The following is a 24890-nucleotide window of genomic DNA, read 5'->3' as shown; positions in this document are numbered from 1 at the left end:
AGGTAGGTTTATTCCTAGGTATTTTATTCTTTTTGTTGCAGTGGTAAATGGGAGCGTTTCCTTAATTTCTCTTTCAGATTTTTCATCATTAGTGTATAGGAATGCAAGAGATTTCTGTGCATTGATTGTGTATCCTGCTACTTTACCAAATTCATTGATTAGCTCTAGTAGTTTTTTGGTGGCATCTTTAGGATTCTCTATATATAGTATCATGTCATCTGCAAACAGTGACAGTTTTACTTCTTCTTTTCCAATTTGTATTCCTTTTATTTCTTTTTCTTCTCTGATTGCCGTGGCTAAGACTTCCAAAACTGTGTTGAATAATAGTGGTGAGAGTGGACATCCTTGTCTTGTTCCTGATCTTCGTGGAAATGCTTTCAGTTTTTCACCATTGAGAATGATGTTTGCTGTGGGTTTGGCGTATGTGGCCTTTATTATGTTGAGGTAGGTTCCCTCTATGCCCACTTTCTGGAGAGTTTTTATCATAAATGGTGTTGAATTTTGTCAAAAGCTTTTTCTGCATCTATTGAGATGATCATATGGTTTTTCTCCTTCAATTTGTTAATATGGTGTATCACATTGATTTGCGTATATTGAAGAATCCTTGCATCCCTGGGATAAATCCCACTTGATCATGGTGTATGATCCTTTTAATGTGTTGTTGGATCCTGTTTGCTAGTATTTTGTTGAGGATTTTCGCATCTATATTCATCAGTGATATTGGTGTGTAATTTTCTTTTTTTGTAGTATCTTTGTCTGGTTTTGGTATCAGGGTGATGGTGGTCTCATAGAATGAGTTTGGGAGTGTTCCTTCCTCTGAAATTTTTTGGAAGAGTTTGAGAAGGATGGGTGTTAGCTCTTCTCTAAATGTTTGATAGAATTCACCTGTGAAGCCATCTGGTCCTGGATTTTTGTTTGTTGGAAGATTTTTAATCACAGTTTCAATTTCATTACTTGTGATTGGTCTGTTCATATTTTCCTTTTCTTCCTGGTTCAGTCTTGGAAGGTTATACCTTTCTAAGAATTTGTCCATTTCTTCCAGGTTGTCCATTTTATTGGCATAGAGTTGCTTGTAGTAGTCTCTTAGGATGCTTTGTATTTCTGCGGTGTCTGCTGTAACTTCTCCGTTTTTGTTTCTAATTTTATTGATTTGAGTTCTCTCCCTCTTTTTCTTGATGAGTCTGGCTAATGGTTTATCAATTTAGTTTATCTTTTCAAAGAACCAGCTTTTAGTTTTATTGATCTTTGCTATTGTTTTCTTTGTTTCTATTTCATTTATTTCTGCTCTGATCTTTATGATTTCTTTCCTTCTGCTAACTTGGGTTTTGTTTGTTCTTCTTTCTCTGCTTCCTTTAGGTGTAAGGTTAGATTGTTTATTTGAGATTCTTCTTGTTTCTTGAGGTAGGCTTGTATAGCTATAAACTTCCCTATTAGAACTGCTTTTCCGCATCCCATAGGTTTTGGATCGTCGTGTTTTCATTGACATTTGTCTCTAGGTATTTTTTGATTTCCTCTGATTTCTTCAGTGATCTCTTGGTTATTTAGTAACGTATTGTTTAGCCTCCATGTGTTTGTGCTTTTTACGTTTTTTTCCCTGTAATTGATTTCTAATCTCATAGTGCTGTGGTCAGAAAAGATGCTTGATATGATTTCAATTTTCTTAAATTTACTGAGGCTTGACTTGTGACCCAAGATGTGATCTATCCTGGAGAATATTCCATGCGCACTTGAGAAGAAAATGTAATCTTCTGTTTTTGGATGGAATGTCCTATAAATAACAATGAAATTTATCTGGTCTATTGTGTCATTTAAAGCTTGTGTTTCCTTATTAATTTTCTGTCTGGATGATCTGTCTATTGGTGTAAGTGAGGTGTTAAAAGTTCCCCACTATTACTGTGTTACTGTCGATTTCCTGTTTTATAGCTGTTAGCAGTTGCCTTATGTATTGAGGTGCTCCTATGTTGGTACATATATATTTATAATTGTTATATCTTCTTGGATTGATCCCTTGCTCATTATGTAGTGTCCTTCGTTGTCTCTTGTAACATTCTTTATTTTAAAGTCTGTTTTATGTGATATGAGTATTGCTACTCCAGCTTTCTTCTGATTTCCATTTGCATGGAATATCTTTTTCCATCCCCTCACTTTCAGTCTGTATGTGTCCCTAGGTCTGAAGTGGGTCTCTTGTAGACAGCATATATATGGGTCTTGTTTTTGTATCCATTCAGCAAGCCTGTGTCTTTTGGTTGGAGCATGTAATCCATTCATGTTTAAGGTAATTATCGATATGTATGTTCCTATGACCATTTTCTTAATTGTTTCAGGTTTGTTTTGTAGGTCCTTTTCTTCTCTTGTGTTTCCCACTTAGAGAAGTTCCTTTAGCACTTGTTGTAGAGCTGGTTTGGTGGTGCTGAATTCTCTTAGCTTTTGCTTGCCTGTAAAGCTTTTGATTTCTCCATTGATTCTGAATGAGATCCTTGCCGGGCAGAGTAATCTTGGTTGTAGGTTCTTCCCTTTCATCACTTTAAGTATATCATGCCACTCCCTTCTGGATTGTAGAGTTTCTGCTGAGAAATCAGCTGTTAACCTTATGGGAGTTCCCTTGTATGTTATTTGTCATTTTTCCCTTGCTGCTTTCAATAATTTTTCTTTGTCTTTAATTTTTGCCAGTTTGATTACTATGTGTCTCGGTGTGTTTCTCCTTGGGTTTATCCTGTATGGGACTCTCTGCGCTTCCTGGACTTGGGTGGCTATTTCCTTTCCCATGTTAGGGAAGTTTTCGACTATAATCTCTTCAAATATTTTCTCGGGTCCTTTCTCTCTCTCTTCTCCTTCTGGGACCCCTATAATGCGAATGTTGTTGCATTAAATGTTGTCCCAGAGGTCTTCATTTCTTTTCATTCTTTTTCCTTTATTCTGTTCTGTGGCAGTGAATTCCACCATTCTGTCTTCCAGGTCACTTATCCGTTCTTCTGCCTCAGTTATTCTGCTATTGCTTCCTTCTAGTGTAGTTTTCATTTCAGTTATTGTACTGTTCATCTCTGTTTGTTTGTTCTTTAATTCTTCTAGGTCTTTGTTAAACATTTCTTGCATCTTCTCCATCTTTGCCTCCATTCTTTTTCCGAGGTCCTGGATCATCTTCACTATCATTATTCTGAATTCTTTTTCTGGAAGGTTGCCTATCTCCACTTCATTTAGTTGTTTTTCTGGGGTTTTATCTTGTTCCTTCATCTGGTACATAGCCCTCTGCCTTTTCATCTTGTCTGTCTTTCTGTGAATGTGGTTTTTTGTTCCACAGGCTGCAGGATTGTAGTTCTTCTTGCTTCTGCTGTCTGCCCTCTAACACTTGGGAATTTTTAAAAAATGTTTCGAGATGAGAGAAGCACTTATATCTGATTTTTTGCTTCCTAACAGAGACTTTTTCGCTAATATGGTTTTGCTCAGAGATTGCTATGGTTTTTATAAACTACTACTACTGGTTATCGATGTATGTGCTTTCCATAAAGAAAATCTTTCTGTAGCGCATTACTGAATTAATAGCATCTTGGGTTTTTTTTTTTCTTAAGTCCATTGCATTCTTTCTGTGCCTGTATTGCCTGTCTTTGGTTATTGTATTGCTTTCTCGCAAACTCCAGATCCATTAGGTGAGCTGTGAGGTCTCTGTTTGTCTTTGTCTTATTTCTGAGTCTTCCATTTGCATGTCAGTACTCTCCTGTCAGTTTGGGACGTTGACATTAGCAGAGAGAAAAGCCTATTTGTCCTGGGTTTTTTCCAGATTCTACCCTCTCTTTCCTGGGTCTTGACTCATGGTCCTTGCATCATCATTGTAAATTTCATCTTTGTGAACCAAGAGGGTTGTTGCCCTCTATAGAGATGACAATTCAGTTTTTGGAAGCAAGCTTGCAGTGGGCTCTGTGCTATTTCTTTGAAGTTGAAAATCTTGAAGGTTGTGATTCAAGAACTATTTTATGTTTTTAAGGACATATCATCCGAGTTTTAAAACGCTCTCTCTGACCAAAGATACTCAAACACAATCCCAGACTTTTAAAAATGCAGTTCAATTTAGAGAAATATTTAAAATTTCTACTCTATCTAGAACAGTAATGGGCACCTAGTAGAAGTTTTATAAGTATTCATGGAATGAATGAATGCAAGTCACTGTGCCAGGTGCTCCAGAGAATCCCCAAACGAATGAAAATAGTCTCCACTTGGACGGGCCCCAGGAGAGGTGGGAGGGAGATGTGGACCCAGATGAGGACAGTTCCAGGCCTGCTCCAAGGAGAGAGCTGCCCACCTTGTACTGCTCATCCCTCAGGACTCAGCTCAGCTGTCCTCCTGTCCAGAGCTAGCCAAAGCTGAATTCGCCCCCTTCACTGTGCTGACAGAACATAGCTGTGTCAGTCATTCGTTTATCCAACACCCATAGAGCACCTACTCTGTGTCCAGTGCTCTTCTCAGCCTTCGTGGAGCTTGCCTGACAGTGAACAACAAATATAATATCAGGTGGTGATAAGTGCTGTGAAGAAAAATGAGTCCGGGTCAGATGGCGGAGGATGGTGGAGGGGCGGAGCTAGATCGGGTGGTCAGAAAAGGCTTCTCTGAGGAGGTGACATTTGAGCAGAGCGCCCTGCATGAGGTGAGGGAGCAGGCCGAATTGATCTGTGCCTCATTGTACTTGATTATCTCCTGCTAGGCTGCCGCAAGGGCGGGGGGCTGACTCAGTTTATTGTTGCACAGTCTGCGCGCAGCATGAGTCTGTGGGACGCTAGCCAGGGGGGAAAGGCGGGCCTGGAGAGCAGAGTGGTCTGGGCAGGTCTGGGCAATGCTGGGGCCAAACCTACCTGAGGACTGAGGCCCTTTGCCTCCTCGTTCCTTCCGGGACATTCAACAGTTTATTCTCCCACTGATCAGTTTCTTAAACATTCTCTTTTCTGTGCTGTATATTTCACTTGGGGAATTTTTTGAGGATGAGGGATGCTGGTTTCTGTACCGTGCTGCACGGTATTCCTGCCACTTTCAACGAAGAGAAATTAATGGACTGGCTTTTATTTTTAGAGCCCCATACATGTTGTCTCTAACACAGGCAGGAAAAATAGCACTAACACAGCTGGACTGCCTGTGTACTGTCAACCTCCAGAATCCTTCTCTCTTTTTGAGGTGCCCTGGGAATAGAAGTTGCTCAGGCACCTCTAAATCAGAATTACCAAGTTGACAGGTCTAAGGAATAGCAAACGTTTCTTGATTTTTAAAATGTTCAGAAAGAAATTTCGTTTCTCCCTGGGGTGAAAATTAGCGGCTGAACCACACTGGGTATGGGCCAGGTCTGAGAAATGTGAAAAGTCAAGTAGACTGTAAGTATATTCTGAAAATCCAACCAAACTATACAGCAGTGAAAAAGAGTGGCTTGCAGCTGCCCGCAACCAGTGGGTGGATCTCAGGAACGTAGTGTCGAGAAGGAAGTTGTAGAAGAATGTCAGCAGTTTGATTGCATGTATACTGAGTTCCTAGATGTTGCAAAACCAGTGTGTTTTTAAGAATATAAATGTGGTAAAATGATTTTAAGAAAATGGAAAACATAAAATGCAGAGTGATGATGGCCTCTGAGTGGGAAGTTGGGGACAGGCTCAGGGAGGGGCACATGGGAGATCCTGGCATAGTATGTCTTTCCCTTGAGCTGGTTGGTGCATGTGTGAACATTTGTTTTATCATTCTTCATACCTTTCCTATTTTATAAAAATTCTTTTGTGTACTCAATATTAAAGAAAGATGAAAAAGAAACACTTGGTTTTTAAAGTGGTGTCACACAAAATAAGCCCCAAGCAAAGTGGCATTTTCAACTTTCCCTCTGTGCAGACCAAGCTTGTGATCTTTAAAGCACACTGGAAGTGACGTGGCTTTGAATGGCCTGGGGCGGGGGGCTAGCCACTTTGAACTCCCATCCAGAAATCCAGCCGGGCCATGTGATGAATGGCTCTGACAGCGCATTGTTCCCCTCCCGGATCTCAGATCAATTAAGTCACTGTAGGCGGCTGTGCATATTAATGGCTTTGCTCTTTTAAATGTTCAAGTTTATTTTCATTGTTGGTTGGCATTGTCCGGTACTTGTATGGGTTTTAAAAAACTAGCTTCAGCTAGACTCTCAAAGATGTGGATGGAGCATATCTTTCTTCTTGTAACCTAGAGAAAGGAAATCAAGTGTGGTCAAGTGCATTTACCCAGCCTGTCTCTGCCCTCTGTGTGTAGGTGCTGCCTGTACCCCTAGTTCTTCAATGTGAAATGTTCTCTCATGGTTTCAGGTTCTTAGAAATGTATTCTAAGTTAGTTTGATCATTATGATGGGGAATGTGTCCATTATCCCTTGGTGCTGTAATAGACTGTCTAAAATTTACTAGGATAAAACAACAATTTGTTATTAATTCTCACAGCTCTGTGACTTGGGCTTACCGGAAGGGTCTCTCTTAGGGTCTTTTGTGTGGTGGTTCTGTGGCTTGACATGGGCTCACTGGGAAGTTCTCACGTCTGGGGCCTCCGTGCAATTACGGTTCAATGTCATCTGGTGCTACAGCTAAATTACAACCTAGGGCTCGACTAAGCTTAAGGTCCAAGACGGCCCATTAAGGATGATGGCCCATTAACCCCAGTTAAGGACTATGCCCCGAGTTGGCACAGTGTTCCTCCTCTGCTGTATTTTCTTGGTCAAAGCAGTGGGACCACCTCAGATTCGATGGGATGGAAAAATAAACTCAAGAAGATCATGTGGGATGGGAGGAGATATTATTGTGGCCATCTGTGGAAAATATAATCTGCCAAAGATAATGACTTTCAGAGATAGCTTACCTGAGATCAATTTTGTGTCAGGAATCTAGGTTAATTTCATTTTATCATGCGTTAGAAACAAAACAGGTAGTCCACATGAGGGAAAAAATGAAGGCAAAGTTGTATGGATGGCCCCAAATAAGCACCTCCCTCTCAGAATCACAGGCTCCTGGAGCCAGCCTATTTCTCTGATGGTTGAGGACATTCAATCAATCCTTGCCGAGCACCATTCTCATAGGCTTCTCTGGTAGATGGGTGGCATGGTATTCCCTGCCCACAGATGAGCATCTACGGTGGATCAGGGCTCCCTGCAGTGACAATTTAACTATTGTTTGTGTTACCACCATCCTTCTCAAATAGGCTTTTACATTCTTACCTGAAAATTTTCTTGAAAAGGATAATTGAAAATGTTAAGTTATACCCCCTCCTCACAGCCATACTTAGCTGCTCACCCAGTCCTTGTCCTGTATTTGTCTGTCTTAGTAGAGGATAATTTGAGTTTAGACCGATTTTTAAGAACCTTTTTATCTTGAAATCATTTCAACCCTACAGAAGAGTTGCAAGACTAGAACTCGACTCATCCTGTTAGCATTTAGCCACACTTGCTTCATCATTCCCATCCCCTACTCACTCTCATATAGTCTCCATAGACACACACACACACACACACACACACACACACACACACACACACACACATTTTCCAAGAACCATTTGAGAATCAGTTGCAGACATCATGACCCTTTATACCTAAGAATGAAGACATTCTTTTGTATAACACAGTACAAGTGTGAAAAATCAGAAAAGTTAACATTTGACATGATGTTGTTACTTAATTTATAGACTTAATTTACTTAATTTACAGACTGTGTGCAACTTCTGCCTGTTGTCCCAGTGAGATCCTCTGGAACAGTTTTTTTCCTGGTCCGGAATCCAACCCAGCGTCCCACATTGCAATCAGTTGTCTTGCCTCCTTAGTCTGCGTTAACTTGCAACAGTTCTTCAGCCTTTCTTTATGACCCTGACATTTTTAAAGAGCACAGACCGGTTTTCTGTTTTGTTTTGTGTTTTTTTGAGGACTGTCCTTCAGTTTGAGTCAGTCTGCTGTTTCCTCATGATTAGACTCAGGTTATACATTTGGGGCAGGAATCCCATGGAAGGGATGTTGGTTCCTTCTCGGCGCATCTTATCAGGAGGCCATGATGTCAAGCTGTTTCATTACTGGTGATGGTAACTTTGATCACTGGGTTAAGGTGGTATCCACAGGTCTCTGTGGTATAAAATTGCTCTTTTTCTCTCTGGAAAGTAAATAGTAAAATGGGACCATTGACAAATAGACTTCTCAGAATGTTGGCCAAGCTGTGCTGACGAGGCCACAGACCCCTCCCATCCTGTGGGTGGGCTGTGTTCACTGTGCCTGGAGTCAAGTGGCTTTGGAAAAAATAGAACTAGATTGCAAGATGTGGAGTGAAAAAAGTCCTTTGGGGATCTGCTTTGCAGTAAACTCACGTTCAGAAGCATGACAACCCTCTCCGGAGAGTTTCTCTTGCCGCTCTACTTACAGAGGTGTTTGTTCATATCTCCTACCAGTCATGGAACCTCAAAAGGTTATATAATCCTGCCTTGTGCGTCAGGAAGGCCTATCTCTACCACCCCAACAAAATTTGTGAATTCCCTTTGTTAGATGTCGAATCATTGGAAGTATTGAACTTTTAAAACTTGGAGTGGAAAACCTATAAAAAAGCAAGATGAAAAATCAAGTGACGTGGCTCTCTCATCTGTTTACACCTCTTGGGAAAGGTCATTTAAGCACTTAGGATTTGGGCTTTCTTATCTAAAATATGGTTAATAGTAATTTCCTACCTACCTCACTGGGTTATTGTGGTGACCAAATAGACCCTTATTAGATAGATGAGACGGTACTTAAAAACAAAACTCTATGAAAGCACAGTGAGTTCCCTGATTAATTTGTGTTTAATTTCTTTCATCAGCCAAGATATCTATTTCTAGGAAATTGGGGAAACAGTAGCTTTGCCGGACTTCGTTTGGCTTGCAGTAAGTGGTGTGAGCAGGAGACCAGAGAGCCTCGGGGTCTGCCAGACAGACCAGCATTGCCCGGTTCACGCTTCCCACGCTCAGCAGCTCTTGCGGGCAAGGTCTACATCCACGTAGGGAAGTAGTGAGGCGGGCTGAGCAGGAAACTCTATGGATCTGGAGATAAAATAGGGAACTTCTAAGACTGTATTCTGTAGTTTGGTCATTCGCTGTTAAAAAAATCAATGATTTACCTACACTTCTCTAATTTGAAGGTCGTGTTTGTATTGTGCGTACGAGGAGTGTGTGTGTGTGCGTTCTCATTTATTTTGTTTATTGGGCAAGAGCTGGGGTAGGGGAATGTAGATAGACTCCTTAGTATGTTGAGTTTTATCCCAAATAATTCACCCTTACTTATCAGGTAGCAATTATTTTTAGATGTGTGCTCGTGGATAATTGGCCCAGTATTATTTAGAACAGAACCTTACAGTCTGTGGTGTGAACAGAACCTACGCGTGACTGTTCTCTTAAAGCAAGTTGAAGCAAGGCTGAGCAGGGCTGAGTAGGTCTGAGGCTGTCAGAACCTCTCACACCCAGGGCAGACCAGCTTTTTCCCCGTGGGATTGTAGTCCTGCCCTGCATGTCCCTCTTACAGGCTCCGGGCACACTGACTGAGGGTGTGACTGTCATTGGGCTCATTCCCTTCCGTGAGTGAGCCATTTAGACCAGACCCTGGGTTCGTGTTGGGATCCAGGTGCTGGCATTCTGCTACTAAGGCAAGACTATAGAATGAAGTGGGCCTGCAGCCAGTGCAGGCCTCTTACCCACTCCCCATAGTCCAGCCCCGGGGACCCTCCTGGTGGGAGTGGGGTCTGCAGAAGAGGTCCTCGCATGTCTGCCCATGCGCAGCAGAGGCGCCTGCACCAGGACCCCGGGGGGAACCCACCTCTCAGGCACCACTGAGGGAAGCTCAGATGTGCGCTCGCTGCAGGCAGGTGCCCGAGAGAACTCAAATGGACTGGGCGGTGGGCGCCCAGCACCTCTGCTCTGTCTCACCAAGCAGAGAAGTCATGTCTCACTCCTTGGGGAGGAGGTTGAGGGCAAGGAAGAAGAGCAAATGGCTTTTTGCCAGTCCTTACAATAGCAGAAGTTCCTATTTAATGAGTCAAGATAGGAATGCTTACGGAAGGAGAAGGTGTTTCTGTCTGCGTCATCTGCCGTGAAATAGCAGTCTTTCCTATTGCCTCTCTTTCCAAATCCCACATCCAGGAGTAATTGTTTGCCATTGCCTGTCCCTGCACAGTGGTTGGACCGGAGCTGCACAGAGCATGCACTTGACATTCTAGGGAGTAAGTGACGTGTTTTGATCACCTCGGCGCATTAGACCAGGTCCTTTAAGACACGCTCCTGGTGGTTATAGCAGCAGTATGGCCCTAGACGACAGCGTGGAAGGAGAGCGTTGCCAAGCAGAAGATCCCCTGCTGTACGGTAGTACAGGCTGTTTGAACCTAAATGCAGGTTTTTGCAGCTGATTGGAAAACGATGCTTAATGGAGCGCTGTCATCATGAGGTAGCAGGGCTTGTGGTTTCCCCCGTTTTATTTCTTCCTCCTGCTTTTGGTTCGTTCTTGTCTGTGAGGATAATTCGGATTTTTATTTTATATGTTTCACTAACACCCGATATCTAACATCTGTTGTGTGCTTACTCTGTGCCAGGTCTAAAATGAACATCTGGGGATCGTGGTGACCCCAGGCTCTGGCTTAGCCACCATTGCGACACAGGGAGTAGGGCCAAGTTGGAAGAAGTGGAGTCAGGGAGTCGTGGGCACAGACTGCAGTTCCGCGGCTTACTTAACCTCTCTAAGCCCGCTTCCTCCTCCATAAAGTGACCCTAATAATAGTACCTGTGTCATACCAGTTTTTGACAACTAAAAGAGACGTACACGTATACACACATACATACACAACTACACTTAGCAGCACAGGGGCTGGTGTGCAGACAGCCCTCAGGAAGCGTGGACACAGTTTTGGAGGGTGCTAGAGGGAGTGTGAGCTCCAGATCACTGGGGGAGGGATCCAGGTGTGACCCTGGCTGTCTGAACACAGAAGGCTCTGATGATTCCCTCTCAAGCCAGGGCTCTCAGGAGACTCATAGGCGGGCCTCGGGGGGCGTGGGGATTAGGACACTGCCCCTCAACCAGAGCAGCACCACTTTTACCTGCTTTATACAGATAGAAGGGGCGTGGGGGGGCGCTATATGTATGTCTCACCTCAGTGGTTCTCAGCTGGGGGTGATCTTGCCCCTGCAGGGACATTTGACAATGTCTGCAGACATTTCTGATTGTCATAACCTGGGGTGGGTTGCGGGGAGTGGAGATTGCTACTGGCATCTAGCGGGTTGAGGCCAGGGATGCTGCGAAACAGTGCACAGAATAGCTCCACAGCAAGGAATGATTCAGCACCAAATGTCATGGCAGGATTGAGAAACCCTGGTACATATGCATACGTATATTGAAGAAGCAAGAGGATTCTGTGCCTGGCTTTTATGTGGTTCGGGTCTAGGAACAAAAGTAGGAAACCAAGGTTATATAGAAATGCCTGCTTGTCAAGAGGTCCCTCGGGAATGGTGGGGCCTGAGTTGGCTGAGCCCCAGGGCAGAGGGAGAATGGTCTGCAAAGAGGAGGCACCGTCCACGTGGACGAGGTGTCACGGGGCTTCTGTGTGGCTCCAGGCCTAACAGAATGGTGGCACAAGGGAAGTCGGTGTGGCGAGTATGAAGTGATTCTTTCTGGGGTCACAGTGGTCCAGCTACGGAGCAGACTGCCAGAGAGGGGTGGACAGACCACCATGGAAGTGGGATCTGGACTGATTCCATTATCAGTAAAATGGTTGATGCTGAAATAACTGAATTTTAAAACTTCAGATCGCGTTCAAGTCGTATTCATGGGGTCATTGTGTGGCGCTCAGCCTGGCATTAACCGAGAACACGGTGCTCCTTGGCACCCGGAGCTGGGCTTTTACCATGAGAGCATTGGAAAACTGGTCTGCATCTTTTCCAGTCCACGCACCCCTTGAGGATTATTTTCCAGCTCAAGACCAAGTTTAATGTTGATCTGATTATATTTTTTCCTTACCACCAGGATCTGATTAGGAAACTCTTTAGGTCTCTGGTGAGAAATTGGCCTTTAATATTATGTTGAGTTGCCATTTTTATTGCTGTTTTTATAGATCAAAAATGGTTGAACATTAGCACTTTCATATGGTTCAGCCTGCTACAGGGTTGAGAGTGACAGTGTGTAATGCACGAACAGATTACTTTATGCTCTTCTAAAAGTACTCTGTACAAATGTCACACCCCTGTGCGAACTTTGGGTGCACTCGGCAACTAAAGCTAGGCTGTTATCTACATCACCAGCAGCCAGTGGTCACCAGGAGCCAGGCCTAGGCCAGCACACCTGTAATGGACCTTCTTCCAACAGATGCAGAGGGAAATAAGCCGGACACAAAAGGGCAAATACTGTATGATTCCACTTCTGTGAGGTATGCGGAATTGTCAAATTCCTGGAGACAGAAAGTGGAAAGGTGGTTGCCAGGGGCTGGGGAGAGGCGGGAGTATGGAGTTAGCGTTTAAAGAGTACAGAGTTCTGGAGATGGACGATGGGGATGGTTGTACCACAGTGTGAATGTACTTAATGCCACTGAACTGTACACTTCAAAGTGGTTAAGATGGTAAAGTTCATGTTGTTTGTATTTTGCCATAATAGAAAAAAATGGGAGCAGGGTCGTTCGTTGCCATATGCTGAAGCCAGATGCAACCCTGGTGCTCCTCTAAAAAGAGGAGGTAGGAAAATGCCTAACACTTTATTCTTATGTTGTCGTCAAACTTAAGTGAAATTCAGACATGGCGTCATTGGCTGGGCTTCCTAAAACATTGTCCCTTCCACCAGGGACATGTTCTAGATACCATATGTTCCTGTTAGGGTGATAATACTTCAGGGACTTCTTATTTATTTATTTATTTATGTTTGGCTGTGTTGGGTCTTCGTTGCTGCGCGCAGGCTTTTTCTAGTTGGCGGCGAGCGGGGGCTACTCTTCGTTGTGGTGCGCGGGCTTCTCGTTGCGGTGGCTTCTCTTGTTGCAGAGCACGGGCTCTAGGTGCGTGGGCTTCAGTAGTTGTGGCGTGCGGGCTTAGTTGCTCCGCAGCATGTGGGATCTTCCCGGACCGGGGCTTGAACCTGTGTCCCCTGCATTGGCAGGCGGATTCTTATCCACCGCACCACCAGGGAAGTCCTACTTCAGGGACTTCTGAGTGTGTGCTCCGCCTTACATTTGTTTGCCTTGAAGGATGAAATTGTTCAACTTTTTGGAACCAGGTGTCTTTGGAACAGAGGGTTCTGTGGTCAGGCCCGGTAATCATCTTCTGGCGTGGTTTTGGTTTTCCAGGGCAACTTCAAAAGCATATCCGCAGTCTCCAAAGAACGTGAAGCCGCCATACCCAGGGTCTCCGGTGAAGTACCGCCTCCCCGCCTTTTCCGGCCAGGAAACACCCAAGAAGAAAGCAGAGAAAGAGAAGAGCAACAAGGAAAGGGAGGGGTCCCTGGCTCAGCAGGCAGCCGGCCCACCTGGGGAGGAGGCCCCAGAGAAGCACGTGGCAGACAGGCACACCACCGAGAAGCATGAGGCCGCAGCAGGGAAGGCCGAGGGCGGTGGAGGTAGGCCCTCCTCGCCCAGCCAGTTCTCCCTCTGACTCCATGCACGCGGGAGTCTCGGGTATGGGGGAGAGACGGGGATTTTTCCCGGAGACAACTCCATGCCCTCGTGCCACTTTCTCAGGCTTGCATGTTGCCCCGAGTCCTTCCCCTCGCTCTCCTGAGGGTCTCGTGGCAGAGGAGGCTGAGGGGCTGACGCTGCTCCTAGCTGTGGAAGCCCACGGGGGTGGTCAGCTGCATCCAGCCAGCATCTGCCTTTCCCACAGAGAGGGTCTTCCTTTAGTCCTTGAAGCTTCCGTGACAGCTGCGGTGAGTTCATCCAGATGATAGGCGCAGCGGTGGTGGCTGCCTTGGGGCTTGCTGGTGGCCCTGTCTCTCCTTGTCGCCTCTCCACTGCCCTCCATGGTGGAATGCATCCAGGGTCACAGCCAGCCTGTTGCAGCCTCTCTGCTTGGTGGCCGATTGTGCTGGTCCTGGCAGCATTTCCCATCACCCACTGGGTTGGATTTTTCAATCCCAAGTGGTAGCTGCCGTGTGAGTGCAGTCACTGTTTCATTTCCCTTGATCTTTTCCTCCAATGCAGCCTCGTGGAAGCCCACAGCGGGCACCACTGATGCAGGAGAGGCCACAAAGATGCTGGCCGAAAAGAGACGACAGGCCCGGCTGCAGAAGGAACAGGAGCAGCAAGAACGTCTGGAGAAGGAAGAGCAAGACAGGTATGGGGGTGCTCAGGCCTTCTGAGACCGCGGAAACTCCCAGCTCCTGGATGTCGGTGTTACCGACAGCCCCTGTTCTCGGCATACACTCTAGGACCAGCCAGACCTCGTAGAGCTATCAAAGGAGTTTGAGTTTTGTTTATAGAGTGAGGTTCTCCCTGAAAAGACAGGAGGTTCCGGATGTAGACATCTTGATTCTGCTTCCTGAATCGTGTTTTTTTTCCCCCAAAGTATTCTAACTTTCACCCCCAGGTAAGAGAAAGGAGGGTTGAGCAGAGGCTCCTAGCTGGGGCCGAAGCCGACCTCATAGGCCATGAGACACGAGGTACGGGGACTCCCATCCTGGAGCACGAAAGAAGATGTCATGGCAGTGGTCCCTAAACTTTGGAGGGTGTCAGAGTCAGTCAGGGGTTGTGGTGAAAATACACAGGCCCAGGCCGTGTCCCGCTTCAGTAGCTCACCAGACTTTGAGAACCACTGCATTGACCCCTGGGGCACTTGGTCAAAATACAGACGGTTCTGCCTATTCTGGTCTTAGTATTCAGAGAGAAATGCATGTTGAAGGGCAAGGAAGATTTTATCATTAAATTGATAAAGGAAGCTCTTAGGATAATCACAGAGTACAGTCCAGTACTGTTGAGAGGATTTAACGTGACAGGGAGCCAGCCACGTTGCCGTGTTTCACTCAGCTATGGCGCTGAGTTTAATCAGTAATAGAATATTCTTCATCCTTAAGTGACCTTGGCAAGTCTGTTGTGGTCTGTCATTACACTTCTGCTGATTTATTTCTTTGAAGGAGGAGGGGGGGAGGTCTGGCTGGTTCCTTCCTCGAACTCTGGGCTTCTCTGATGATTTTCCCACCTCCAACCTTTTGGTTAACAGCAGCAGGTCTTTTTACTGAGTGGTGTGCTTGGGCTGGGTTGGGTGGGCCGCAGGATGTGTGAAGGGAGGTCCCAGGAGAGGATGAGTCGCAGGACCTCAGTGACAGGGCTTGGGATGTGCGGGCCCTGAGCAGGTGAGTCGCGTGCCTGTAGCTTGTGCTAAGGAAGGTGCAGCTCTCTGCCTTCCAGCCAGCACCCTCTCCCGTTTCCTTCACAGCGCAGCTCCTCAAAGAATTGACTGTACTGCCTGTCTCTATTTCCTCTACTCACACTCAGTCTGCAGACCTCACACTCACCATTCCTCCTAATTGCTGGACTCCTAATCCATTTCTTGGTTGGCTTTGACCGTGTCGCGCTTGCCCTTGCTTCTCTTGCCTCTCCTTCTCAGTCTCCTCTGTCTCCCGCTCAGCCCCTCACGCATCACCTGGGCTCCCAGCCCTCAGTCCTTGGCCAGCTTCACCTGACAAGCCCTTCCCGAGCAGCGCTGCGCCCTCTTGCCTGGCCCGCGCCCCCAATGCGCTGCCAGCTTCCTCTGGCTTCAAAAGTTTGGGGCTCGCATTTCACACAGCGTCCTCATGCTCAGCATTTGGGGTGCTAACCCAACTCTGCTCTCATCTCCCTTTCTACCCTCATCTTTTCTTTGCCTTGTTTTACCATCTATTTCTGAAGCCAATTTCATCTTGCTCTGTAAACCTTCAATACTTTCTGGTACAAGGGAGGCATTAAATCACACATGGGTACTGATGCCTCCTGAGCCTGTGCTGTCCAGTACCACCGCCTCTAGTCCCAGGTGGCCACCGAAATGGAAATACACTAAGATCAAGTCCAATTCAGTTCCCCAGCCGTATGGCCACATTTCAAGTGCTCAGTAGCTACATGGCTAGTGGCTACCATATCGGACTACACAAATCTCTAGAACGTTTCCCTCATCACAGAAAGGTCTGTTGGCTAGCACTGGTCTTAGAACCTGCAGGCAGTATTACCAACTGCTTTATGCTTTCCTTTAAGTGTGTCCCACACACATCTCAAATTGAGCATTTCCAAAGCAGACCTTACTGTCTTTCTCGCAGACTTGCTTTTCCTTTCACAAGCTCAGTCCTCCATGTCTCCAGGCAACCAGATCAGATGTGTCCAAGCCAGCTCTCAACTTCCCCTCTCCTTCCTCGTCAGTGTCCCGTCCCCTGTCAGGTCTGTCTCGGCCGCCTCTAGCATCTCTCTCGTCTCCCTTCCCCTCCAGCCCCTTCTCCCCTCCTGAGCTCTGGCCCCTGTGGTCTCTGACCTGGACTGTGTCTGTGGCATCCGCACTGAGCTCCCCGCTCTAGGTCTCGCGGAGCTCATCCACTGTCCACGCTGTGTCCCCAGTGCCTGTTCTCAAATAAGTGTCATTGTCCTGCTCCTGTCCTTTAACAAGCCGGTGACTCCCCTGCCCACAGGAGGCCTGCCACGGCCTGAGCACCCCTGTGTCCTGCAGGTCCACACCTCCTCATCTGCTTTCACGCTGCCTCCCGTGGCCTCGAGCTCCTTGTCAGCAGACACATTTTCCATTGTCCGACTCGGGTCAAGCACTGCTCCCTGTCTGCAAGCCTTTCCAGCCCTGCCCCTGGGAGAGAACAGACCTCTCCCCCTCTTCGCCCGCCCAGCCCGGCTGGTCGGCTGATCACAGAACCTCCTCATTTGTTCACAGGCCTACTTCCCCCAACTAAGCACCTTGGCCGGGGTACAGTCTTTGGATCACTGGTGCTGGCGCTCAGTGAACATACAGGAAAGGTAGAGAAGTAGGAAGAGGCCCAAATGAGAAGCCATTGCAATTGTGGGTTAAGAGAAGGCAGCGCAGTGTGGTGGAGCTCGAGCTGGAGGAGTGAAGGCGGGTTCAACAGAAATGGGCCCATTCAAAGTCGACGCCAAGGTTTGATTCTAAGCATAGGAGAATGGTACACCCAATGACAGATAAAGGAAGGACAGGAGGAATTGATTTTAGAGGGTAAAAACAAGCCATTTGATTGTAGATAAACTAAGTTTAAGGTGCCTGCAAGATATCCAGGTGATTAGAAATGGAATTGAAGCCTGGGGCCTAGGTAAAAATGAGAGCAATACCCTTGACCCAAAATCAGTTTTCCTCTCTCTTGCCAGAATATGAAGCTTTGCTAGCACCACGTGGGAGGTGAGAAAGTACAGTGCCACACAACCAGGGCCTGGAACACAGCGGACACCTCTTGGGATAAGATCATCCTCGCTCCTGTTTTGTGCTTAAGAGTCAGTGGTTGAAGCCACACAAATGTAGTTGCCAGATGAGAGAATATAGAGAAAATAAAGATACTTGAGCCAAACCGTGGAAAGCCAATCACTGTGACAAACTGGTGAGGAAAACGCCATCCGAGTCAGGGATGAGACTGCTCAGAGCAGAAGGGCTGACAAGGTGCCCAGACAGCTGGGCCCGGAAGAAGAGCAAACGCTCGTCCAGTCCCCGCTAGCAGTGACCCTGGGGCTCTCCTGGAAGCATGCAGAACAGGGCACAGTGCCTGGGCTCGTGGATGGCCCAAGATAGAAATCAGGATTCTTGGAGCAAGAAACCCTAGACCCTGGGTCCGCCCCAGGGAAGGCACTGGCAGAAACTAGAAGCAAAGAGATCTTACTGGGATTCCAAAATGAGTCATGTTAAGAAGTTAAGATAGCTGCTGTGGGCCCAAGTGGAAAGATAGTTGAGGTAGGCACCCTCCATCAGCAGGGTCACATAGCCAGGCTGCAGCTCAGTGTCTGTGCGAGAGTTGGCCTGGGCCCGGCCCTTCCGGCAGAGGTCCTGGTGCCGCTCAGCCCTGGCAGCTCGTCGGTTGAGCCTCTGGGTGGTGGACTGTCGGGGTAAGAGCTGGGCAGGCAGGGCCCGTCTGGCGCGGGGGGTGGCGACCGAGTCAGGAAGGGAGAGCCAGGCCCTCACAGGAGGGAAGTCGAATGCCGCTTGCACCTGCGAGACGTGTCGAGGCTGAGGAAAGGCCGTTGGTCTTGGGGTTTAGGACACGAATGGAGGTTTGGGGGGAGATCATGGAGAGGGGTGGAGACAGAAGCAGCTTGACAGAGGTGAGATGGCAGAGGCCCTGAGCATCAGCAGAATGCAGGGGAGAGGGGACAGAGGAGAGTTGTTTGGGATCCCTGAGGCCTGAGTGTTTTGCAGGCCGTGGGAAGGTCCGTGTAGAAGGACAAAGCGATGGAAGGAAGAGAGGGGGACGGTGGAAGGAACTCGGGTGTGGGGCTGTGTGTGGAGTTAATAGTGTGGTTGGTGGCATTTATAATCCTTTGCATCTAAGCAGAAAAAAGGGGGCATTTTCTGAGCAGGAATGCTGTAGAGGAGTGAAGTTTAGGAAGCCCAGATCAGGTGGCCCCGGTCTTCTCTGGAAAGTGGTTGATGATGCCATCGACTAAAGAGGATGTGGAAGACGGTGGAAAAGTGGAGGTTTGGACTGTTCCCCTGGGGGTCTGGGAGATGAGGATGGATGGCTGGCGTGGCGGCTGAGGTCCAGGGAAAGATGACCAGTCGGCCTTGTCTGGGCCTTACTTCAACCACTGTTGACAGCCCAGGAGGGCCCAGAGTGGCCCCCATGCCATCCCGCAGATGCTCAGTGGCTGGGCAGCCTGGGCGCCCTGAGAGAAGAGGGAGCGGATGCAGGGACGGCACAGAGCTGCCCGGGGCCGGTCAGGAGAGAAGGCGGCGAGGGACGGGCGAGGGCAGATCAAAGAAGGGGAAGGTTAGAACATTGAAGGTTAAGCTTTTTTAAATGAAAACTTTTAAGCACATAAGGAAGGGAGAAAGTGAAACCCACATACTCATCCGGAGATTGAATGAGTCGAGACTGAACATGTGTCAGGGACATGGTGCAAATGTGAGAGGGTGGGACGAGAGGGGGCCGGCGTCTGGAGCTTGAGAGATGGGGGTCGTTACACAGAAGACCCTCACCGGTGGCCGGGAACGGGGATGAGGGATGTATCCACTGAATGATGACTACAGTGCACAGTTTTCTGGTACTTTCTATCTGGTGAGGAAGGGGGGTAGGTTTGGGGTGGGTGGCAGGAGCAAGGACGGGCGGGGGTGACAGAAGTACACGTGGGTCTGGTGAGCTCCGGAGGGAGCCGGTAATGACGGCAAGGGCAGTGGGGTCGGGCTGCCTGCAGCAGAGGGGTGCTGGGGAAATGACACTGCCATGTCCTCTCTGGTTCGTTAAGCAGGGAGAGAAAGAATGTTTATTCTTGGAGAGGATTTTGAGAGACTTGGTTTCACACAGGGAAAGCCAGTTTTTAGCTACTTTGGGGGAAGCAGAGTGTGGTTAAATGGAGGGAATTTTGTCTGTAGGGGCTTATGGGCCTGTGGGGAGGAATTTATGTTGTGGCTGATGACTTGGATTATGGAGACCTAGGGGCTAAGAGGATGTGTTACTGCATAGCTATGCATCGGGCACCTCTGAAGTCCTCATGGTAAAACGGAAGAAACCGAGTGGCTTTTCAGATCCTAAGGATGAAGTAGCTTGTGGGTTAATTTATATACGTATCCTTTGTGTATTAACTTCTCTGAGACAGTCACAACTGGCTCCTTAAAAGAGAGAGAAATACTAAAACAGTGCTCTGATTAACCTTGGGAGAAGTTTTGTTATTGACACATCCGGTTTTTACAATCCTGTGTTGGGCATCCTAGTCTTTCATTGAGGAATCTAAGAACTGGTGAGTTTCTTTCTGACTAGGCCCCATAATGCTGTTCTCCAAAGTTCTCCAGAATATTTGTTAGTGATTTCAGTTGTTCCAGCTTTTAGGCACTGCACCCTCTGTGAACATAGAATACATTGTCATGTCCCATTGTAGTTTTAGGCTAATGTCTTTGTGTATTTTTTTACCTTTTAAAATATTTCTTTGGTAGCACATAGGCTAATTGCCTCCGTGATTCCTAAAGCCAACCGTTAGGGTGGAAGGATGTTCTTTTTAAGTCTTGATCATTTATAACAATATACCAGCGCCCCAGTAAGTCAGTGGTACATGCTTCCCAATAAAGGTAATTTCTGAAAAACATACACATTTACAGATGCGCTTAAAAGGACACTGGGAATTGAAGAGAGTGTTCATTTTAAATTGTAAAACACACTAGCATTTGAGAATCTGCCCAGGACCAGGCATTGTGCTAAGTGCTTCCCATTATCTCATTTAATTCCCACAGTGATGTTGAGGAGCCAGTAATATAGCTATTCCCATTTTTTAAAAATGGGCATCAGAAATGTTGAGTGACTTTCCAAGGAAGGGTCACACAGCAAGTGGCACAATCAGAATGCAGTCTTGGTCTTGCCCATGTGGCACATTGCCAGTCAGTAACTCACTGCAAAATGAGTATACTTATCCACATTTTTTCATAGAAGAGGAAAGTGACACACATGAGCAGGAAGAACGTTAGAAATGTAAAAACAAGCACTTAGACTTTACAGAGTTTTCCCTCACTGCTTAAGCTCTTTATCGTTACATCGCTGACCATTCATCTGTGGATGAAAAATGTCTAAATGCCATTTAATTTTCATTTAGCAAAGAATAAAAGCTAAATTTTTTTTTTAAAGAATGCCAAGATAAATGGAAAATAGATGCTTTAATTCCTTAAATGTCAAATTTCTGTTGAGCATTTTCTTCCATTTGCTGCTCCAGAAGTCACATACTAATTAAAACCAAAGTGAACTTTTTGAGCTCCTAGTCACTGCTCTCAAATTGCTGACTGGCACAGATGTGAGAGTCACTGAGACACTTCGAGGTTTTTTTTCTTTTTTTTTTCTAGCTTAAGTTGTTTTTTTTTTAAACATCTTTATTGGAGTATAATTGTTTTACAATGGTGTGTTAGTTTCTGCTGTATAACAAAGTGAATCAGCTATACCGTATACATAGATCCCCTTATCCCCTCCCTCTTGCGTCTCCCTCCCTCCCACCCTCCCTATCCCACCCCTCTAGGTGGTCACAAAGCACCAAGCTGATCTCCCTGTGCTATGCAGCTGCTTCCCACTAACTACCTATTTTACATTTGGTAGTGCATTTAAGTTGGTTTTAAATATTTATCCTACTCAGTTTTTAAGGAATTCTCGTTCAATAAGAATGATGGGGGCTTCCCTGTTGGCGCAGTGGTTGAGAGTCCGCCTGCCGATGCAGGGGACACGGGTTCGTGACCCGGTCCGGGAGGATCCCCCATGCCGCGGGGCGGCTGGGCCCGTGAGCCATGGCCACTGAGCCTGCGCGTCCGGAGCCTGTGCTCCGCAACGGGGAGGCCACAACAGTGAGAGGCCCGCGTACAGCCAAAAAAAAAAAAAAAGAATGATGGGCCTGTGGTCATTTGTAAATTGGCTAGGGAACATCTGTGTCTTCATTACAGTCTATTCACAAATCGATACATTATTACTCTGGGTATCACAGAATTTGAAGTCCACTTTGCTTATTTTTTTTTTTGGTAACGGTATGGACTGGAGTGGCTTTCTGAGAAGGATGTGAGTCATTTTCTTAAGTGGATGCTAACTCATATGCGTGTGTCTGTGACAGTGTCAAGTGTTATGCTCTACTGTTGGCACACAGCTCTTGGTAGTTTACCTTGTGGGCACGTCGTCGTTGTCTTCTAACATCATTTATGTTCTCAAAAGGCTGGAGAGAGAGGAATTGCAAAGAAAGGCAGAGGGGGAAAGACTTCGCCTAGAAGAAGCAGCCCGTAAGCAGGAAGAGGAAAAGAAGCGGCAGGAGGAAGAAGAGAAAAGGAAGGCGGCAGAGGAGGCCAAGCGGAGGGCCAAGGAGGAGCTGCTGTTGAAAGAAGAGCAAGAAACGGAGAAGCAAGAAAAAGAAAAGCAGGAAAAGGCCATGATTGAAAAGCAGGTGCTGTGCAAATCTTTATAGAGACTTTCCTTAAGGACCTTAGTTAGTATTAGGTAAAATTAGTTAAATTTGGATGGCTCATAATGTTTACTTGAAGTTTTTCTTTAACTGGGCTAGTTGATAAATATGAGTGACTTTGGGCAACAGAAGTGAAGTTGGTAGTATTTGCTGTATGTCCGTTTGGGTTCCCCCGCAGGCAGACCCTGGATGAGAACTTGGGTGCCAGTAGTTTATTGGGAGATGATCGCAGGAAGCTGGTAGGGGAGTGAGAGGAAAGCACGTTGGTGAGTGGGTTACTGTGGGCAGCTGGGACTTGCTCACTATGGAACTCTCTGAGAGACTGTGGACCATGCCTTAGGATTATCCCCCTGAGTGGTGAGGAAACTAGGTTATTTGTCTGCCAAGTCCTGCCCCTTATGGTTGCAGGTCACTGAGGGGAAATTAACTTCCTGAAATTTCTAGCCACATGCATACTTATGGCCAGAGACTACCCTCAGACACAGAAAGACCTTGACCTTGTACGCAGAATGTCTGCAGGTGATTTGCATGGTGGACCGAGGTCACATGAGTGAGACCCAACCATGTCTGCTGTGTCGTAGAGCGGGCTGTGTAAATCCACATTGAATATTCGAGCGGCACCCACTTTTCGGTAGATGATGAGGTGGAGGAATATAGGTGCAAACCCCAGGGAATTAACTAGCGTTTTCTTCAGCTTAGTAAAGCCTATCCCTTCTTTTACATGTTTCTACCAGAAGGAAGCAGCAGAAGCAAAGGCCCAGGAGGCAGCTAAACAGATGCGTCTAGAAAGAGAGCAGATCATGCTGCAGATTGAACAGGAGCGACTGGAGAGGAAGAAGGTAAGGGCTAAGGGATCAGGAGTACTTAGGGTGAGGCAGGGACAGGAAGTGAGTCCAGTTATGTTCTGCAGTTGTTGGGTACGGTGCTCTTAGAATTGTTATTTAGGTTGATTTCGTTGATCATACTGTTGTGTCTTTATTAGTTTTCTGTCATCTTGTTCTTTCACTTACTGAGAGAGGGGTATTGAAAGCTCCATCTGTGATTATGGATTTCTCCACTACTCCTTCCAGTTCTATACATTTTTGTTTTTATATACATAATTTGAAGCTCTACTCTTAGGTGGATTTATATTTCAAATTATTAAATTTTCCCATTGAATTACCCTTTTATCATTATGAAACGTCCTTCTTTTTTTTTTTTTTTTTTTTTTTTTTTTGCGGTACGCGGGCCTCTCACTGTTGTGGCCTCTCCCGTTGCGGAGCACAGGCTCCGGACGCGCAGGCTCAGCGGCCATGGCTCACGGGCCCAGCCGCTCCGCGGCACGTGGGATCTTCCCGGACCGGGGCACGAACCCATGTCCCCTGCATCGGCAGGCGGACTCTCAACCACTGCGCCACCAGGGAAGCCCTGAAACGGCCTTCTTTATCTCTAGTAATATTTCTTAAAGTCTACTTTGTCAGCCTTTTTGTGATTAGCACCTGCATGATAAATTTTTTCACTTTGAACCTATGTGTCCTTATAAATGTGCGTCTTATAGGCATGGTCAGGATTTGTTATTTTAATCCAGTTTGACAGTTTTTGTCTTTTAATTGGGGTTTTTAGGCCATTTAATTACGGGTAAAGGGTTTAAGGAGGCTGATTATAAAGGTCCGTTCTCATGGTGTCCAATCTGTGGCCTCCCCTTCTGCACCTCAGCTTGGCTTTCTTTAGGGTGGTCCTCTCGAATGGCAGGTAGTGATGTGTTGCTTTCTAGGTAACTTAAGGAGAGGAAGGAGAAAGATGGGATATAAATTGTTGATTCTAGATACCTAACTGGTTCACTCCTTAAGCATTTGACCGTGTTCGTATGGCAGAGGTGTATGTCTGCAAAATCAGTGGAAAAACCTTTCTATACACATTATCCTCTGCTGATGTTTCTTTTTTACAAATTTTGTGAGGAATGTGAAATTGCGTATAGACCCGGCTTACTTGTATATGTACCTGCTTCTTTTTGGTTCCCAGAGAATAGATGAAATTATGAAGAGAACAAGGAAGAGTGATGTGTCTCTGGAAGTGAAGGTAGGCATTCAGAGTACCATTTTCATAATTCATGTTCTGAGAAGAACAGAATGGTGGAATATATTCAGTGACATTGTAGGTCTCAGAGAGGATTAACCAGAAAAAAATAGGCTCTTCCTTGCTTTGTTCCTGGCTAGATTAAGGAGGCTGTAGGTCCCTGAAAGGAAAGAGGAGTCTAAGAGAGGGATTTCAGAGATGGGGTGATAACAAAAGATGTCCTCAGGGAAATGGGGGTAGGGATGCAGGGAGAAGCATTATAGTCCACAGATCAAAAAAGAGAATGGTGGCATATTGATAAGGGAAACATAGCTGATTTGTAATAACCTCAGAAAATTCAAAGAATTACCGTGGAGCAGACAGTTGGCCCAGCATGGTTCCAAATATCCTCTGATAACTTTTCAAAAGCACTTACCTTTCTACATAAAGCCAACCTTCCCTCTGTTTGTTTTCAGAAAGAAGACCCGAAAGTGGAGCTTCAGCCTGCTGTGTGTGTGGAAAATAAGACAAAACCAGTTGTCCCCAACAAAATAGGTGAGCGTGAGGTCTGGTTCTTAGGTTCTTCCTTTCAGGAGGTGAGGGCTCATGGCGCTTCCTGTGGGAGACTAGCACCCACGGGTCCTAAGAGCTTTATTAGTGGAAGGGGCCTGTGCACTTTCCCCTCCCTTGTGGAGTTTCCATCTCCAGCACAGGTCTGTCAGGTCCACTTGGAAACCGGCGGGTTCCTCAGTTACTCTAATAATCCCAGTGCCGGAGCCAGGCCATCTGCTGGCCGGGCTGCTTTCCGGGAAGCTTGAT

General features: G+C 46.5%; 2 protein-coding genes across 13 annotated transcripts in view; both read left to right on the top strand.

Moving 5' to 3' along the window:
- Positions 1 to 24890, top strand: part of EIF1AX (eukaryotic translation initiation factor 1A X-linked) — a 396407-nt gene that overhangs the window by 106563 nt on the left and 264954 nt on the right. The gene's annotated exons all lie outside the window — the stretch shown is intronic.
- Positions 1 to 24890, top strand: part of MAP7D2 (MAP7 domain containing 2) — a gene marked incomplete at both ends in the record, with an annotated part of 52096 nt that overhangs the window by 23173 nt on the left and 4033 nt on the right. For 4 of the 12 annotated variants that reach the window (XM_082864210.1, XM_082864209.1, XM_082864207.1 and 1 more), the window contains 6 exons: positions 13293 to 13561; positions 14142 to 14274; positions 21794 to 22019; positions 22772 to 22876; positions 24039 to 24095; positions 24548 to 24626. In XM_082864210.1, the coding sequence (XP_082720336.1) occupies positions 13293 to 13561; positions 14142 to 14274; positions 21794 to 22019; positions 22772 to 22876; positions 24039 to 24095; positions 24548 to 24626 (869 nt within the window). The remainder of the gene's footprint in view (positions 1 to 13292; positions 13562 to 14141; positions 14275 to 21793; positions 22020 to 22771; positions 22877 to 24038; positions 24096 to 24547; positions 24627 to 24890) is intronic. The other 8 variants (XM_082864218.1, XM_082864214.1, XM_082864215.1 and 5 more) reach the window with 2 other exon arrangements.

Source organism: Leucopleurus acutus, assembly GCF_964270905.1.
Source record: "Leucopleurus acutus genome assembly, chromosome: X".
In the NCBI taxonomy this organism is placed as follows: domain Eukaryota; kingdom Metazoa; phylum Chordata; class Mammalia; order Artiodactyla; family Delphinidae; genus Leucopleurus; species Leucopleurus acutus.
The sequence above is the reverse complement of the archived record's forward strand: the minus strand, read 5'-3'. Positions and strand labels throughout refer to the sequence as shown.